The sequence below is a fragment of the Malurus melanocephalus genome, unplaced genomic scaffold (genome assembly GCF_030028575.1).
Source record: "Malurus melanocephalus ecotype Western Australia unplaced genomic scaffold, MMel_1.1 scaffold_19, whole genome shotgun sequence".
Classification (NCBI taxonomy): Eukaryota; Metazoa; Chordata; class Aves; order Passeriformes; family Maluridae; genus Malurus; species Malurus melanocephalus.
In genome coordinates, this window is record NW_026623251.1 from 3,061,872 (window position 1) to 3,078,869 (window position 16,998).

The 16,998-nt window shown below is 41.5% G+C and overlaps 1 protein-coding gene across 3 annotated transcripts in view; it reads left to right on the plus strand.

The window, feature by feature from the left end:
• Nucleotides 1-207: 207 nt before the first annotated feature.
• PRKD3 (protein kinase D3) overlaps nt 208-16,998 on the plus strand; it is a 42,724-nt gene continuing 25,933 nt past the window's right edge. Inside the window, exons 1-4 of one of the 3 annotated variants that reach the window (XM_057389774.1) lie at nt 208-332; nt 3,606-4,633; nt 14,582-14,720; nt 16,242-16,373. In XM_057389774.1, coding sequence (XP_057245757.1) covers nt 4,343-4,633; nt 14,582-14,720; nt 16,242-16,373 — 562 coding nt within the window. In that variant the 5' untranslated portion in view covers nt 208-332; nt 3,606-4,342. Of the gene's footprint in view, nt 333-453; nt 503-886; nt 1,006-3,605; nt 4,634-14,581; nt 14,721-16,241; nt 16,374-16,998 lie in introns of those variants that run through there. The other 2 variants (XM_057389773.1, XM_057389771.1) reach the window with 2 other exon arrangements.

Here is a 16,998-nt window from a genome sequence, read left to right on the forward strand (position 1 = left end):
AGAGGTCACAGACGCAGTTTTGCCTTGCACCAGCTCACTGTTGCTAAATATCTTGCGTGCAGACATTTGCTGCTGATGCCAAGAGTGGCATCATTAACGAGGGCATAAGATGGGATCTGGGTGAATCAGAGTATCAGAAGGAGGGGCTGAAACAGCACTAAGAGACAGTCACAGTCATGTCGGCAAGGGCCCGGRGAACTTCCGAGTTCTTGCTGAGCTGCACGCACAGCCATGGGGGCTACCGGGAGGAGCACGGGGACGCTGAAAGCCATTTCCAGCTCCCGGGTCAGCGCGGCCGCGGAAAAGAGCAACGCGATGCTGTGACACACTAGGTCAAGTATTTCCTGTGCAGCGATGGAGGGCCTGCCTGGCCCAGGGGACATCCCCGCGGGGCTGCGCCACCCCGGTCCCGGCACGGAGCACCGGGAGCTGAACGGACAGACGGGCTGCGGCTGATTCGGCCAGGCGGAGCGGGGCGGAAAAGCGCGGGGCGCGCCCCGAGGTACCGCGGGCAGGGCGGGGGGGACTGCCCAAAGCCACGGCCGGTGCTGGCACGGCAGCCGGCGGGTGCGAGCTAACGCGGAGCCAGGGTTTGGCACGGCTGGAGAGCCGAGGCCGGGGCGGCGGCGGCGGGGCGGCAGCTGCGGAACGGAGCGCAGAGCCCCACTCCCGGGGCCGCCCCGTCCCGTCCCGTCCCGTCCCGTCCCACCGTAGCGGTTCGGGCAGCGCCCGCCGCGGCCAAAGAAAACTAACGGAAACTCTTGCGGGGTGCCCTGCGCCTGCGCCGCCGCGCGCCCTCAGCCTCCCGCCCGCGCGAGGCACGCCGGGGCTCGTGGTCCGCCCGGGCCGGGCGGCCTGCGGCAGAGCGCTACCGCGGGACTACAGCTCCCAGCAGCCCCCGCGGCGCAGCCCCGTCCCGTCCCGGGCGGCTCTGGTGTGTGTGCGGGGAGCCGCGGGGCTGGAGATGCGCGAGCGGCCGCTCCGGCCGGGGCTGCGGGGCCGCAGGTGAGCGCGGAGGGACCGGGGGCGCCGCCGCCGCGGGGTCGCGGGGTGCGTGTGTGTGTGGGTGGGTGTTCGTGTGTGTGTGCGGGGGTCGGGGCCGCCGCCGCCACCGCGCCGGGGAAGGGCGGGGGCGGACTCGGAAAGTTCCTGCCGCGGCGGCGGGAGCGGCCGCCGAGCCCGTCCCGGGCCGTGCCCCGGGGGAGCGCCCTGGGTCCCCGCGGGGGGAAAGAGCCGCGGCGGCAGCTCCGCCCTGGGTGCCCCGGGGTGGGGGTGACGGGCTGAGGCCACATCATCTCCGGAGATGGTGCTGGCGGGGGCGGGTCGCYGCAGCGTGGATTTAAACCGGGGAGGGACGGACGGGACGGGACGGGACGGCGGCTGCCAGCGCCAGCCCGGACGGGGCTGCGTGACCCGCGGCAGGCAGGACGCGTCCCGCCCGGGATCCGCGGCGGGGAGCTGCCGTCCCTCCCGGCGGGAACGGCCCCCGCGGGGTTGGAACTGCGAGTGGAGCCGCTTGGAGCGGGGCTCGACGTCCGCACCTCGGCTCGCAGTGGGACGGAAGGGCGGGTTTAGTGCCAGGTGTTGGAGAAGCTGCCTGAGAAGCGCTTTGTTTGGGGACAGCAGGAACGGGAGAGACAGCGCTTCTAGGCGAGAGCTGGGCTGCAGGGGACGGGGGCAGAGGGGCTGCTTTCATAGCCCTGTGTCTCTGCTTTTTGAGGTGGAGRGTTTTCTTTGCATAAATAAAAACGCAGACTTGCAGATTTCGTGTAAATTTCAACATACATTTACTTATTTGATGTTCGGAAGAACTCTATCCTCACTACAAATTGAGCTGTTTCTTTGGCTTTCCTTTCATAGAAAGATCCATTCTTTCCTACCAAGTAGCAAAAATAAACTTCTTCAAAGACATGTATGCAAATGCACATGATATGAAAAGGCTTTGTCGATGCAAATGCATCGTGCTTTTGGTGAATATAATTAACGTTCTAATTAGGCAGCTGTAGGTAAGCTTTCACAGTGTGTTTTCACTGTCTAAATTAAACTTGCGTAGTAGACTCATTAATTCTTTCACCTCAGGCTTTTGTATTTTCTGTTATGTTGGTTAGGCATTGTTTTTGTAATTCAAATCCACCCCTAAGGCTTCGTATTTGCTGTCTCTGGTATCTGTGAGAGGTGAGGGAAAGAAAAGCAGAAGGTMGAAAACAAGAACAAGTCATCTTCAAGTAAATTTGAAGACACAGTGAAGCTGCTTTATTGAAAAAAGTGCTTAAAAGTTACTGTTGCTGTCCTTTGTCTGTTTATTACTTTCATCTGTATCGTGTTTAGTGTGTTCTTTAAGGCAGAAGATTCTTTTCAGGTGTGGTTGCTAAATGTTCAGCAAGTCTTGCATATTTGAASRTATTTCTAGATACCTGTGCTGAAAATCCAGAAGGTATCAATTTGTTCTCTTTTCCAGAGCTGTTAGGAATTTTTATCACAGTACCAGGAGCTTATTTTCCTTCCAGTACTGTAATTTGTGAACCTCTTTCCTTATCTACCTTTCAGACTGCAGTGGCAGTGGGGTTTTGAGCTGTTACACTGGTAAATACTAGTGCAGAGTCTATTAAATRGACTATTTTAGCAATTCTCAGCCTTATTTCTGGGAAAGACAGCTGCTACTGTGTGCAGCAAGCTGTGGCATTTCTCTTCTGAAATTTCATGAGTAATGCTCTTTCTGAGACTTTTTTTTTGTACCTAAGGGAAGGAAAAAATACATGAGTTTACTGATTTTGGTATCCTATATGGATCAGTGCTCCTTAAAGACTGTTAGCAATATGTAGTATCTATATATTTGGACCACTTTTGCATTTGTGGAAGACTTTCCTGTGGTAGAAGTTGCGCGGGGGATCTAGGAATTATTCTTTTCAAACGTTTCAATTRCTCATGAAATGCTTGTAATATCGAATCAGGGAGCATAGCCTCTTGTGACAAGTATCTTGAGCCTGTGCTGTGGAATTACTTATTTTCAAAGGTTGTAGCAGACTTGCTTTTTCAATCAGATGTGTGACTATTAAATAATTTAATTTTTTTCCAAGGAGGCGATGTTCAATTGTATGCTCTGCGTATCTTCTTAGAGTTTGTGCAAGACGTTCTTCAGTTTTCCGAATAACGGTATTAAAATGGTGTCCTGAGTACATGCTGCTGCGTACAGTTGGAGTATCCTGTATTTTTTTTTTTTTTTACATTTCAATGCATTTAATGCATTTCCTTCCCTACCCACCAGCTTCTCAATATAGATGTACAGGGCAGAGCTGTGTTTTACTGCTCCCTCCCCCTACCTTTTTTAGTTTTCTCCCTCRTAAGTGCTAAGTGCTTGCTCTGCTAAACTACTATTAATTAGAAGTTACGGTAACATACTGGTCAATGTTCGATCTGATTTTTCTTGTCTATCATGCAGTGGGAAAGCAGGTAAGTTTAACTTACCAGTGCAAAATGCTCCTAAAGTAACACATTCGAGTAAAAGGAGTTGGTGATCCTGCTGTTTCAAAGTAGAGTGGTTATGACACGGGTATGCGACTTTATGCATTTTATGTGAAATAATGACTTTATCTTTTCCCCTACAGGCAGAGTGCAACATTTCAAAATGCTGGAGATTATCTGGGTGAAGCTAGAGATTACATTTAATGTGATTGTGTCTTCAGACGTTTTGTTCCTCCATTTCATGAGCTAAAATACTTTATAAAAATGAAATCAGATATCTTCATTGATCTTAAAGTTCACCGTGTTCTGTGAATTCAGAGAAGACTTTCTGAAGGAGGAATAAGTTCATCACATACGTGGACTTCTGTTGTTGCTCAAGGATACACTTTTTTTTTTCATTGTTAAAACTATCTGCATCAACATGAGTCTGCATTTAAGATACCATCTGTCTAATTAGGTGAACGAGGATACTTGTGATGAAGTACCTGCATCTGTTTTCATTTGTTTCTCCAGCTTTTGTTTTTTAATAAAAATGAAGGACAAGTATAAAATGGCAGAGCTGATGTGTTTCTGTGAGGCCTTTATGTAAGCCTCTGTATCTGGATGTGGTGCTAAAGGACAGGCAATCTGCTTTTGATCAGCTGATTGTAACTGCAGAAAGAGAACCTTTAATTTAAAGTAACTTGCAGCTGTAATTATTTTACTCTTTGGCTTGCACCGAATGAAAGGGAAATTTAACTTTTACTGATCAGGAGCATTTTACTGAACTAAGAAAGGGAAACTTACATTATCCTTGTTCTCATTTCAAACGAAGAACTGGTAACGTGTTTTTCTTAGAATTCGACTACTAGGGAGATCTCGGCAGAGTAAAGCAAGTCAGATGTCAGCAAACGACTCTTCTCCCCCATCCTTACAGAAGTTTTCCCCACCTACTTGTCATGCTGCTGCAGCACAGACCCCAACTTTGTCTTCAAGTCCCCAGTCGGGGCTCTCCAGTCGTCTCTCCAATGGCAGTTTCAGTACGCAGAGCCTCACCAACTCCCGAGGCTCTATGCATGGGATCTCCTTCCTTCTGCAGATTGGTCTCACTCGAGAGACTGTCACCATTGAAGCTCAGGACCTGTCCCTCTCTGCTGTTAAGGACCTCGTGTGCTCAATAGTTTACCAGAAGGTATAGTATAATGCCWCCATGTTCTGGTGATGGCAACAATTGTTTGATAGCAGGCTGATTAGTAATAGCCACTGAGATATGACAAGGAGTTTGGTACAGTAACAGAGATGSGTTGCAGTTACGCAGAAAGAAATGCTCAAAGGATAAGCTTTTAATTCAAAAGGAGTAAATATTCCTCTTTCTCGCTTGTGAAATATGGTAAAAGAAGATGTAGTTGTAAATTTTCTGCAAGAATGGCTTTTCACAATATGGATAGTTTTTTCCTTTCAGYGGTTGTCACTGATACCTTAGGTTTTTACTAGCTTATGATTACTACTGTTGAGGAATATTCTTGGGTCTATATAGCCAGCCATAATGAAAGGACCAATTGTGGCTACGGACATGCATTGCAGAGCTGCAGACTTGTGTGATACTAGCTTTTCTTTTTGTTTCTAGTTAATAATTAAACACCAAATAGCTAATAATGTCCTAGTATTGTTTTCCATATGAGGAATACATGTGCTACTCTTATATGAGAGGACTAGTATCAGCATAATTTATGTTAAGAAGGGGTTGCCCAAAACATAAGAGAACCTTAGCTACTGTTCTGTTGTGTCTTGGCTACCCTGTTGCAAATTCTGTCTCTCTGGTAAGAAAATAACACTGATTTTGCTGGTTTTGCAAATTTTAGCTTTRTTTAGGTTAGGAAGGTTAGATCCTAGTAAGCAGCCTGAAAAGAAGTTAACAGTATTTCATAAAAGAAGAAATAATTGCTCTGTTACCTCAAGGTCAGGTGTGGGCGAGAGGGAGGGAGTTGGAGGTGGATTATTTTGTAGGGAATTATCTCCATATGTTTCATTGTTGTGGTTGGTATTTATTGTTGGTTAGTTTTATTGCATGATTCTTTTTCACCCAATAGCCTGAAAAACATAAGCACATTATACGTTGTTTGTGTATGTTTATGTATCTTTTTTTTCCTCATCTCATAACTTATTGCATTTTTTGTATTTTTGCAAACTAGTTGTCAAACAAGCAAATTTCATAATAACTTCCAAAAATGTAGTTCAGCATGTTAGTTTCTTTCTGAAGAGACGAGTTATTTGGGTCAACGTCTTTTGTTTGATGTACTATGCAAGTTAGGTGTACCTTTACGCAGCCATTTTAGGGRCTGCTTTTTCTTTCTGTATCAGCTCCTTCTCTTTACATCTGCATGTTTCCTGTTTTCTGTCTTAAGGAAGGATGAAAACAAATACATTCACTTWTTTCTTTTCTTCTTTCCTTTCTCTACTTTTGGCAGGCTCAGCTAGAARTTTAGCTTGAGGTCTGGTTATAGCTCAAACTCCTTACATGCAGAGCCTAATCTACTGCAAAACTGATGAGGATTTCATGATCAGTTTTTCTCTTTTGTCTGGCTTTGCTGCAGTTTAGGCTCTCCTGCAGCTGACACTACCACTAAGTGACTGCTCAGTGAAAACATGTTTGCAGGCAGCAGACTGATCAGGAAGCAAGCTCATGTGTGGTGGATTCATCTTTCMTAAGTAGTTTTGCAGCTAGTGAATGAGTGGCAGAATTCTCCCTGTACTCTATTTGATAGCAATATGTCCTGCCTTGACTTTTTTTCTCTTGGATCTGGTGACTGTTACAAGACTGTTAAATATGCATTAGTATATACATAATATAAAAATGGTGAACYGTGTTCTCCTCTGTAGTCACGCGAATGCCTGCTTGTTTTTTCTAGTTGAAAGCTTTGAAGCTGCTGGGTATGCTGTTGAGATTCAACAGTGTTAAAGCTTCCCGTTCCTCTGGTATTCCACAGTCTGCTTAAACTCTCTTGTCTTGACTGCAGGGTACGGTGTGGTTTGTTCTTGTGACAGTTCTGTACTTAACAGTATCTACTTACTGTTGCATTTCCTTARTGAATAAGGAGAAATAATTCTTTTTTTAAAACTTGGAATAATAATTAATAGCTTTTCTTCTTATTTGAGTGCTATCTTTACTAAAGTTAAATGGACATTTCCTTACTTCAAAGTCACATTTCAGGCTGTATTCCTCTAYGTAACCTGCAACAAAATAAAATTTCAAGGAGTACTTCAAGGGGTCCTTCTTCACTTAGCAGCTTGAACCACCTGCCTAACTGTATGAGAGGCTACAATTACAGTATCAAAAATGTTGGTTAGGACTCTGCTTTTTTCTGTTTTTTGTTTCAGGCACTTGTGTTCAGGGTAGCTTGTTCAGGTTTTGCAGAAGGGTAATTAGAAGCAGCATCAGCAGAACTGAAACTAAAGAGGCATGTGTCTGCAAGGAGAGTGAGATGAGTAATGCAAATATTTGGTGTGTCTCTTAGCTCTGTTACAGATGTTCTAAACATCAGGAGCTGTTTTTTTTTCTTTTCAAGTGTTTTTCTTCAATTTTGTTTCAAGTTTAAAGTTAGTTTGAGGAGCACTCTTGTTAGGGTTATTCTGTATTGAAATGCTTAATAAAYGTCCTCAGAAAACCCAAACTTTAAACTTTATAGGGATGCTTCAGAAAAATTCTTGGTTATGGTCTCCAGTACATTCGTGGTCTTCTCTGTTCATTCCTTACCTAGGTTGCTGTCTATTAAGGTATCAGACATACAGTTCTCAGGGGCAATCTGAAGAGGAACCTAAGCATGGGCACATATGGCTGCTGGAACAGAGGGAGAGTGTTTAGAATCAGAACAGCTTGTAGCAGGTAGTCTGTGTGTCCTTGCACAATTATCAGATATTACATAGGCAAGTTCTTAATCCTGTGTTGGAATACTGTTTCTTCATTCCTCACAAGAGGGGACAAAAGGGATTACTGACTTCAAACTAGAAACTCTTGTGTGGTGATGTTCCACTACATGCAAACTTAACAAATTATGTAGTACAGCATRCTATAAATACTGTATTCTAGTTTACTTTTTTTTTTTCTGTTAATAAAAAATAAGGTTAATAGCTATAAATTAAAAACATTTGATTACTGTGATATTACTTGTGCTATTACTTGTGTAGCATCAGTACCTGTAAGATTTGTTGTAACTTTTTCAGTAAACTTATGAATCTTTACTTTCATGTTTCTGCAACTTCTCTATCTTTTTTGGTCCACAGATCTGTCCTTCATCATTTTCACTTTTAGTCATACTCAGCATTTTCCTTCTTTATTTATGTTTCCTCAGGTGGCTTTGTTACATTTAGCTCTGAAACAGACCAATTGCTCCCCTACCTTCGAGTATTTGCCTGAAATTCTCATGATCCTTTAACCCTTGCATTCTTTTTGATTGAGTGCTGATGCAGTATTTACCCATGTCATCTGTTTCTTACTCTTCCTACTTAGTTTTTCTACTTGACTGAACCCACCCAAAGTCACTGTTTAGCAAAATCAAAGGGATGTTTCTTGTGCACTGATTAGATTCCTCTTCTGTATTTTAATCGCATTACAAGGATCACATTACAATCCATCCATATTACAAATGGATCTCTACAACTCTTGCAGTGACAGCTTAATTGAGTGTAATAAATAAGTAACAGTACTGCAACTAACATTCTGGRTTTTTCTCCAGGTTAAGCTTGTAATTGTTGACGGTATTTATTTTTGAAAGGCTCTAAAATGAATGTAAATCATCTCTTCTGCTCATCAGGTGAAATCTGTTTTCCCCCTACTGCTCTGCCTTCTTGGCTTGTCCACTGTTTTCTTCATATGAACTAAGTAATGCAAAGACTCAGCAAGAGTTWAGGCATGAGAAGCAAACATGCTTGTGAGAAGGTGGGAGCTGGGGGGTTGCTGGCGCTGCAGAGGTGTTGTATGTGGGGTGTACTAACATTCCCAGCATGGTAGTAGATTCCAATGCTGGAAAATGTAGCCAAGCAGTAGTGTAAGTATGTCTGTACTGAGGCATCTGGTGAGGGAAAGATCTCCTGCAACATGTTTGAAACTAATTGTCTGTGTGATAATGTGATTTGGCACTTGATTCGAAAGAGTGGGTGTGAATAGCTGGGTAAGGATGCAGGATAATAGAACGGATGATTTCAGTGAACGAAGAGACTTTCCAGTGGTGTTTTGGACCATTAGACTTTGGAATTAACTTTCAGTGGTTTGAAGCATTTGTTTTGAGTTATGACAGGTCATGAGATATTGGACCTTGAAACAATATCCGCCTACACTTTTCCCCAGTGTGAATTTTTGGCGACTAGTCCAGAACTTTGTAAAGTAACTCCTGGAACTTGAAGTAAAGGGATTCTTCAGTTACTGCCAAGATAGAAAGAAGCCTCAGTTGTGTTTCACTCAGCAATACTGGCTGCTGTATGTTGGTTGAGTTCTTCTGGATAAAAAGGACGATGTAATGTACTCTCAATTAAAGCTAGATATGCTGTAATACTTACAGTACGAGCATTCTAGATAACATTGCTGATTTTTCCTCAGTGTAACTGCAGTAATGCACTGGTTGTGTTACTTGTGCTAGTACCACCCAAGAATTAAGAATTGCATATATTCTTGGTGTAAGTTGATGATATTGGTGTACCAGAGATTAATTCTGGCAAAGTCTAGTGCATACGTAGACTTCCCACAAGTGATTTCCTTTAGCTAGATGTTCTTTTGGAACTGTTAACACTGGGAACAGTCATTTTTTTGCTTTTAGGAAACTTAGTAATACTGGGATTAGCAGTTTATGTGTCCTGAGTAACTGCAGATACTTTAGGCTTTTATGCAGGAAAGTAATAGCTGTATAATCCCATAAGATAAAACAGGCTCTAAAAAACTCTGCTTTGAGTTTTGTTTTCAAGTTTACATTATGAGCTCTTAACACTTCAAAGGAACTGGATAATGTTCTTCCTTAACAGCTTCTTGTAACTGAGCATAAGGAAAGCTGTAAAAGCCATTCTTTGTGCAGTACAAGAAGGAGGAATTTGGTAGTGTACAACTTGAACATAGTTCAACTATTGAACATAGTTTAAGCTTTGCATAAAAATTCTGTTAAAAGATACCACTTGAAATAAAACCCCTGTTAATCGATGAGGTTATTCTTGGCCAGCAGTCTGCACACAGCCTTCTGGCCAAGGTGCTAGCAAGGAATGCTGTATTCCCGAATGAACTGGGGAGCGGAAGAGAGAGCAGGGCGCCGCACGCCTGTCCGGAGCCAACTGCTTGCTTGGAGCTGATTGCTCTCTGCAGCGAGGCCTGGCCAAGCGCCTTAGACAGGGCTCTGCTGGGCCACCTGCAGCTCATCAGAGCCGGCCGTGCAGCCAGCCAGCGCTCCATGGCTTGGGTGCACAGGGCTGCACTGGGGGCACCGGAGAGGAATCTGAACTGCAGTGTGCAAAGGAGCTGGGAGGCAGGCATCTTCTTGGTAGGGTCTGATCTTTTGTAACTGGGACTTCTTTCTTTTGGCGAGTGATACGGGGGAAATGTACAAGGAAGGAGCAGGGTTCGTTCACCTAACTTGAAGTTTTGTTAGGGAGGCTACTGCAGCTCTGTCCCTGTAGGCAACCATGGACAGCAAGACTCTATTTCCGACAGGCGCTAACATTTGGATACAGGTGTGCAACACATACCTGTGTACACACTGATCCAAACAGATAAACAGTGTGTCTGTCTGTGAGCACTCACATGAACACAAACTGCACCAGTGGTCTCATACTGTACCCTTCTCTGGAGGGTCAGGATGAGGGTCTGGTAGTGAGGAAAAAAGCCACACAGACATATACATCCTCACCTACCAATACAAAAATTAGCAACCAACAAAGAAGTTTATGTCTCCAGCAGCTGGCCTTAAGCACTCTCTGCCCAGTAACAGCTGCTGGTTCTTGTTCTTTCCATTTGTTGACACCTGGATATTCAATCTCTTGATTTCACTTACTCTGACGTCTCCAGTGTCCTCTTGCTCTGGTTGGTGACACTCAGACACTCCCCCCACTGCGCACACATGGGCTCAGARTAAARGAAAATCATCCAGKAAAATAGAATTTGAATTTRATGAAATTAAMTAGAATTTGAATTTAATGAAAATAGAGGACAGGTGTTGCYGATCAGGCACAGGGCATGATCAGAYARTTGTTCTGACCAAGCCCTGTTTACAGGTGACCCAGCCTCTTTTATCTTCTTATCCCTSTATTTTTTCCTAGATTTATTCCTCCCTGAATCACCTCTTTCCTTRCCTTTGTTTCCTTCCATAAACATTCCATAGCTATTGTACAATCCTAATTTCCCAGCAGTTTATAATCTGTACCATACTATTGGATAGCAACCCTTCTCAGTCCCAAAGGTGTTCTAGTGTTGATTTATGTGATCAGTGTGTGTGTGGAAACTGGGTCTAAGGATGTCCTGGGAGAGCCCTGGATGGGTCTGGACAAGATATCCTTTCCCTGGAATTCTTCATTTGGGTTCCCATCTGCCCTTCTTTCTGTGTGCTCCCCTGGCTTGTGGAGACAGGCCTTTGGTGGCCTGATGGCTCCTGTGAAGGGCCTGGGCAGGGAGACCTGGGCAGGGTGTTGTGTGAGCTGCCCCATCTGTTCCTCTGGTGCCGCTTTATGGACATACAACAAGCGCCTGACAGGCAGGAGSTAAAGGAGCTGCTGCGAGGTTCCTCAGCTACTGCCTGTCCCTCTCATGGATTCAGGAAAACCTTTTAGCAGCTGAAGCTCTGTGTTACCAATGAMCAGGATATCTTTGTTCTCATGCTTTTAGTTTTTGGGATTGTTATTTCAGAAGTGGAGATCATGCATGCTCAATGCCTAGAAAAATGTGTCCTGGTGAAGTCTTTCCATATGGTGCAGAAACTGTATACAGAGTTTGTGTTTAGTGATAGAATTCTTGTACTCTATTCTAGTGTAGATTATTCTCTTGTTTGTCCGGGGCTTGTGATTCTGCATCATAGTCTAGAAGCCACTGATTAAGCTCAAATTTGTAAATAGAAGAATTACCTTTTACAGAGGTTGAATGTTACAGTTGCAAAACCAKACAGTCTTTCAGAGTAATTTCTTCTATATGTGTATATATATATATTTGTTTTGGAAGGATAGGGCAGTAAATCATGCCATGACAATATGAGAAGCATTCATGATACACAGTTTAAAAAGTTGATTCAATTAATGTGGAAACAAATGAGGGTGTCGATCTCAACTGTTCTAACAGTTGAGAATAATCTGAAATAGATTATTTTGCTTTTTTAGCAATACTTTTGCTCCCTAGAAATTAATTTTGCCTCTGTCTGTAATTTATTTGAAAACCAAAATCTTAAATATAGGCATTATAGTGTTATTTGCAGACTTTGAAATTAATGTTGATGCTGCTTTTTAAGGAATGTAATGTCTCATATTTTTGATGATTACACTTGCTGTCACAGATTCTCGAGTGTTCATCTGTAACTTTAGTTTCTTGTGTCAGCTCATGCTTTTTAGTAATGAAAATTAATGTAGTAGGTTTAAAACATTTTAATAAATCCAAGATTCATACATGAGAATGGGTAAATGGTGCACAGTCAGAATGTATTTGTTATAACAATTAAGATAAGTKCTGTTTGGCATGTGATTATGTGACCTCTGGTTACTGAGATGGGGGATTACGTGTAGGGATGTTGTGGCAGCTGCATGACAGGCTTATGGTCTTAAAGAGTGAGAAAAAACAAGGAGAAACTAAGAAATATCTTTATAAAAAGAAAGAGACTTAAACCTGTGAAGTATCTTAGAGATTTCTTTAAAAATCTGTGGTGTGTMGATGGATGGTTCTGTGAACTTAATGCAAAGAGGCAGTAGTTCACATCGATTCCATGAGTCAGGAGTTATCCCTCCTGGCAGCTGAAATTAATATCGGCATTAACAAAAAGTGTCRTGTGTATCTGCAGACAAATATATACTGTTGCAATACTGATTTTAYATGTCTTTTGTTAGAATTAAGTTCTTCAGCAGCATGATGCAATTAATASAAGTTACCTTAACAGTGTATATAGTATCAAGGAATAAAATCTCAGCACTTATTTTAATAATGTAAGTATAATTTGTTTTTCTTGTCAGTCAAGGCACAGTGGGATTTTGGGTTAGAACTTAAGGTAGGTTTATGAGGTGTTTCAAGTATGAGGAAGTGTYAGTTTCCTTGGAAGAATTACTAATGTGCTGTATTTTTGCATGTTCTGAATATAAAGTCAAGTCCTGTGCATACTTACAGAGATGTTGAGATGCATATTTGTGCAGCACYGCTAATTATCAAGTGTTAAAGTTTCTTTCCTATTACAAATGCTCTTTGGACAATTGGAGAAATGTAATTKTCAGAATATTCATGGATATTGGCTGTTTATAAGGATGAATCAACAGATGAGGATACTGACATGTAGTACGATAAGACAGGAATTCTTGCAGATAATTGCAAATGATATAAGGGTTCTTAGGCAATAGCATTTTATTGTATGAATGTTTAAGAAATATCTGGTTTAGGAGAATATAATGCTGTTGTAATCTCTGTACCATCATGGCTGCTTTATGGARTACAAGAGAGTTTCAAGTGTATGTAGGAAACCTGGCAGTGATTTGAGAGACAGAGGAAGCAGCTGGCTGCTTTGGCATCAGTCCAGTAAATCAGTTTCTTGGTATAGCGGACTAAATATCTACTGGTGTCAGTACAAATTTGTCATCTCCGTGTCTTGCTTTTGCAAGGGATAAATTGCACGAGTTGTGCCTCCCTTTGTGAGTGTCCAGGGTATATAGTAAGCTTTCTGGAGTCTAGCATACTAGACTTCTTCAGTATTCCGTGTCATGTAATTATGTAGTGTACACATGCCAAAATAGAGAAGACTGACTTGATATTTCAGATAAAATTGCTGCTGTAAAGAGGACATTATTTTTTCACTGAATGAAAAGTGTAAAGAGTGTAGGGGGAAGAGAGTGTAAAGGGAAGAGAGTGTAAAAACGATAGGCATGATGGATACCTTCATTATGTTTTTGATTTGGTAGAACAAATCTTTGATTACTTAAGTACAGTTAATATACCACAAACTTCATGCATCCTGCTACTTACAGACTGTGTAACATATAAATTACTAAGGTGATAGCTCATTAATTGAAAAAGTTTTGTCTGAGCTTTTCCATGTTTTTTTCCCACATTTTTCTTGTTTTCTTCTGTATGTGTTCCCACCTCAAGTTTGAATTTTGGTTTAAACCAAAAGGTCAAAGGAGCTGCTTGAGTGGTATTCTTTCCTCTCCAGTGTCTGTTCCTGCTCTTTTTCCCCATGAACTGTTTACTTTAAAGCTTTTAATTTTAAGAAGTTTTCCTTTTAAGATATTTTACTCATGCTTGACATTATTTTGAAGAGTAGGGAAAATACAGAATGAGAAAGTTTTTTCAATGAAGTTTTATGGAAAAGTGGCATGTTGTTTAGTGTGTCTATTTCCTGTATGGATTTTCAGTATTATCTTCTATCCTTGTGGGCATTTGAGTTTTCCTTTTTACAGAATCACAGAAAAGGGTGAGGTTTGACAGGAGCAGTGGAGGTCATAGAGCTCAACTTGCCTGCTGAAGTGGCATCCTCTGCAGCATGTTACTCAGGAGTTGTCATATCTGTGCATCTAAACTGTTGTAGAACAATGACAGGGAGCCTCTTAGTGGCTTTTTCCTCAAGAAAAGTGTTGCAGTTGCTGCTGGAGTCTCTTGAGCTAAATACCTGCCTGACCAGAATACCTGTGAAATAAGGGTTATAGGTGGTGGTATCCAAGTTAAAAGTCTGCATTGGCTTTCACTTGGCAGACTGATTATGCATGTCTGAGAGATTAAAAACCCAAATAAACAAAAACCTTAACATATTTTCAGATTTAAAAAAAACAGAAATGTTCAGAAAATGTTTTGTTTCCTCAAAAATAAGCAGATCTCTTTTGTTTCCATGAAACATTTACAACACTTGAGTTCTGTAGTTGTTGTTAAAAACATTGATAGATGGAATTATCAGAGAGCATGTATTAATTTAGAATTTGATGTCTGTTGCAGTTCCCGGAGTGTGGTTTCTTTGGCATGTATGACAAAATTCTCCTGTTCCGTCATGACCTGAACTCAGATAATATTTTGCAACGAATTACGTCAGCAGAAGAGATACATGAGGGAGACCTTGTTGAGGTTGTACTCTCTGGTAGGTATTATTGTAACAGTGGAAAAACTCTTTATTCAGTAGATGAAAAGAAAATATACTTTATGGAATGTAATTTTCATGTTTGCCTTGAGCTCCTTGACTGAAGTCTCATATATTTTGAGGTAGAGGTTTCCAAGAAAATCCAAGTGTCACTGATGCTTCAATACTCAAGTTTTGTTATTCTTTCATTGTTCTGTTTTAGTCTTCTTCAGGTTTATTATTATAAATTAATCTGAATTATACAAATGGGAATTTCTAAGTTTAATAATAACAGGTTTTAATTTTTACAATTTTTTAAGATGAAATACAGGTAAGATTCAGAGTTTGTCCTCCAACTGTCATGGATTTTCTTTTGCTTTGATAGTCTTTGTTCTATAGCTTTTGCTGTTGATGGCTTATGATGTCATAAGACTTAATATAAATGTAGCTGCTGAATCATATCTGTAAGAAGAGACTCTTAAGGGTTACTGTAGTTCTTAAAAAGCAATTTCTTGAAACATTATTGTGCTTAGAGGGTTGTTATTAACCRATAATGAAGACAGAAAAATCCCAGCCCTGATTCTCATTGGGTGTTGTTGAATCAATAATCAAAAGTCAGCTATAATTAAACTACAARTAAAAGCTGGACTAATATTGAGCAGGTTTTTTAGACTTTGAGAATAAAGTGCCAAACCAAGGTTATGTTTTAGGGAGTCCTCTAGACTGTCATGGGCTCAGATTTGTAAACTTGATCAATAAAGTACGAATTTGAGAGCTGTAAGGCTGAGTCCTTGGCTGCATTTCAGGGCACGTCTAGGATATTCAGTAATTGATCATCCTAGTTCRAGCTTTTCATTGCTTCTGGTGAATAGCATATTTGGAAAATTTGTTGTGTGTCTCTTGGCAATCTCTGACAATTTCCTTGCAGACAGACAGACCACCAGAAGCTGAGGCATTTTGAAGACATGTAAATCTCTTTCAGTAGGTTTTTAAAAATAAGAATCTGAATAGGAAGGACAAAAATAATTTGAATATATCTATGCTTGTTTAAGGAAAGGAATATTCCACTGTTTTGTGSAAAGTTTACCCAYTTTTGATACACCAAGAGTTTAATCTAATAAGCTTTTGCTGCAGAAGTCCTTTAGAAGATAAAATGTAACTTGTAGAACTGTCTTTTGTTTGAAAATTTTATAGTTACAAAACAGCTTGAAAATTAGTTGCTTTTTCAAACATTTACTGTTGCTTTTAGCAAAGCTTGTACCTGCCTTCAGCTTAGTGGTGTTTTCAGCAGTGTGATTCATACTACTGGTTAGTTACGGCCATTAGTGTACAGTATCCAATGGGTTTTTTCCCCTCAATAAAAACATTTACTGAAAACTCTGTAGTCTTTGAAATGYGTTTTAAAATGGTATACAGTAAAGTGCTGATTTCTAAGTAATTTGTTAGCATTCTTTGAATTAGCTTTTTTTTACAACACGTTCTTTCCATAAATCCTTGTTGATCTTGTGGCAAGAACCATAACTTACTGCAATTTTTTGAAAGCTTTGGCTACAGTTGAAGATTTCCAGATTCGTCCTCATGCACTTTATGTGCATTCCTACAAGGCTCCTACTTTTTGTGACTACTGCGGAGAGATGCTTTGGGGTTTGGTACGACAAGGATTGAAATGTGAAGGTAAGTCTATGGTATTYAGTGTATTTGTGTGTGTGTATATGTATAAGATGAGGAAGAATGAATTGTATCGTGCTTGGTATGTTAGCAAGTGATAAATATAGTATTTCATAGTTGGAAGGGTTTTTGCATTGGAAACCCAAGTTCTGATCTTGGCATTAATGCAAACTCTKTGAGACCTTGGGCAAAAGACATAAGAATTGTTGTTGTTTCCCACTTTGAAAAAAATAGCCAGCTTACAACCTTGTGTTCCTTGCACAAGGAGCACATAGTTTGGAGAGACTCCCAAAGGGGAATCCCTTTCCTTATGGCTTTCATCCAGCTGGCTCTGGAGCACTCGGCAGCTTGCTGTCAGGTACTGACGCTGCTTTCTCACTGAATTCTTCTTGGCTCTTGTGYKCYAAAGTGAGGGAGTGATGAAAGCCTYCTGGTGGTGRGAGATCAGCTGCTTCCCTCAGTCTTGGACCTTCTTACTAGAACTGGGCTTACTGGAAACCAGTATTGTAATAAGTAGTGCAGAAAAAGCTGTCCCTGTGAGTCGCATCAAGAACACTGTAAAATAAGAGAATTTAACACAACAGTCTATTTCTGCCTTTACCRTTTTCCTGGATTGTCTTTTTAAAACGGT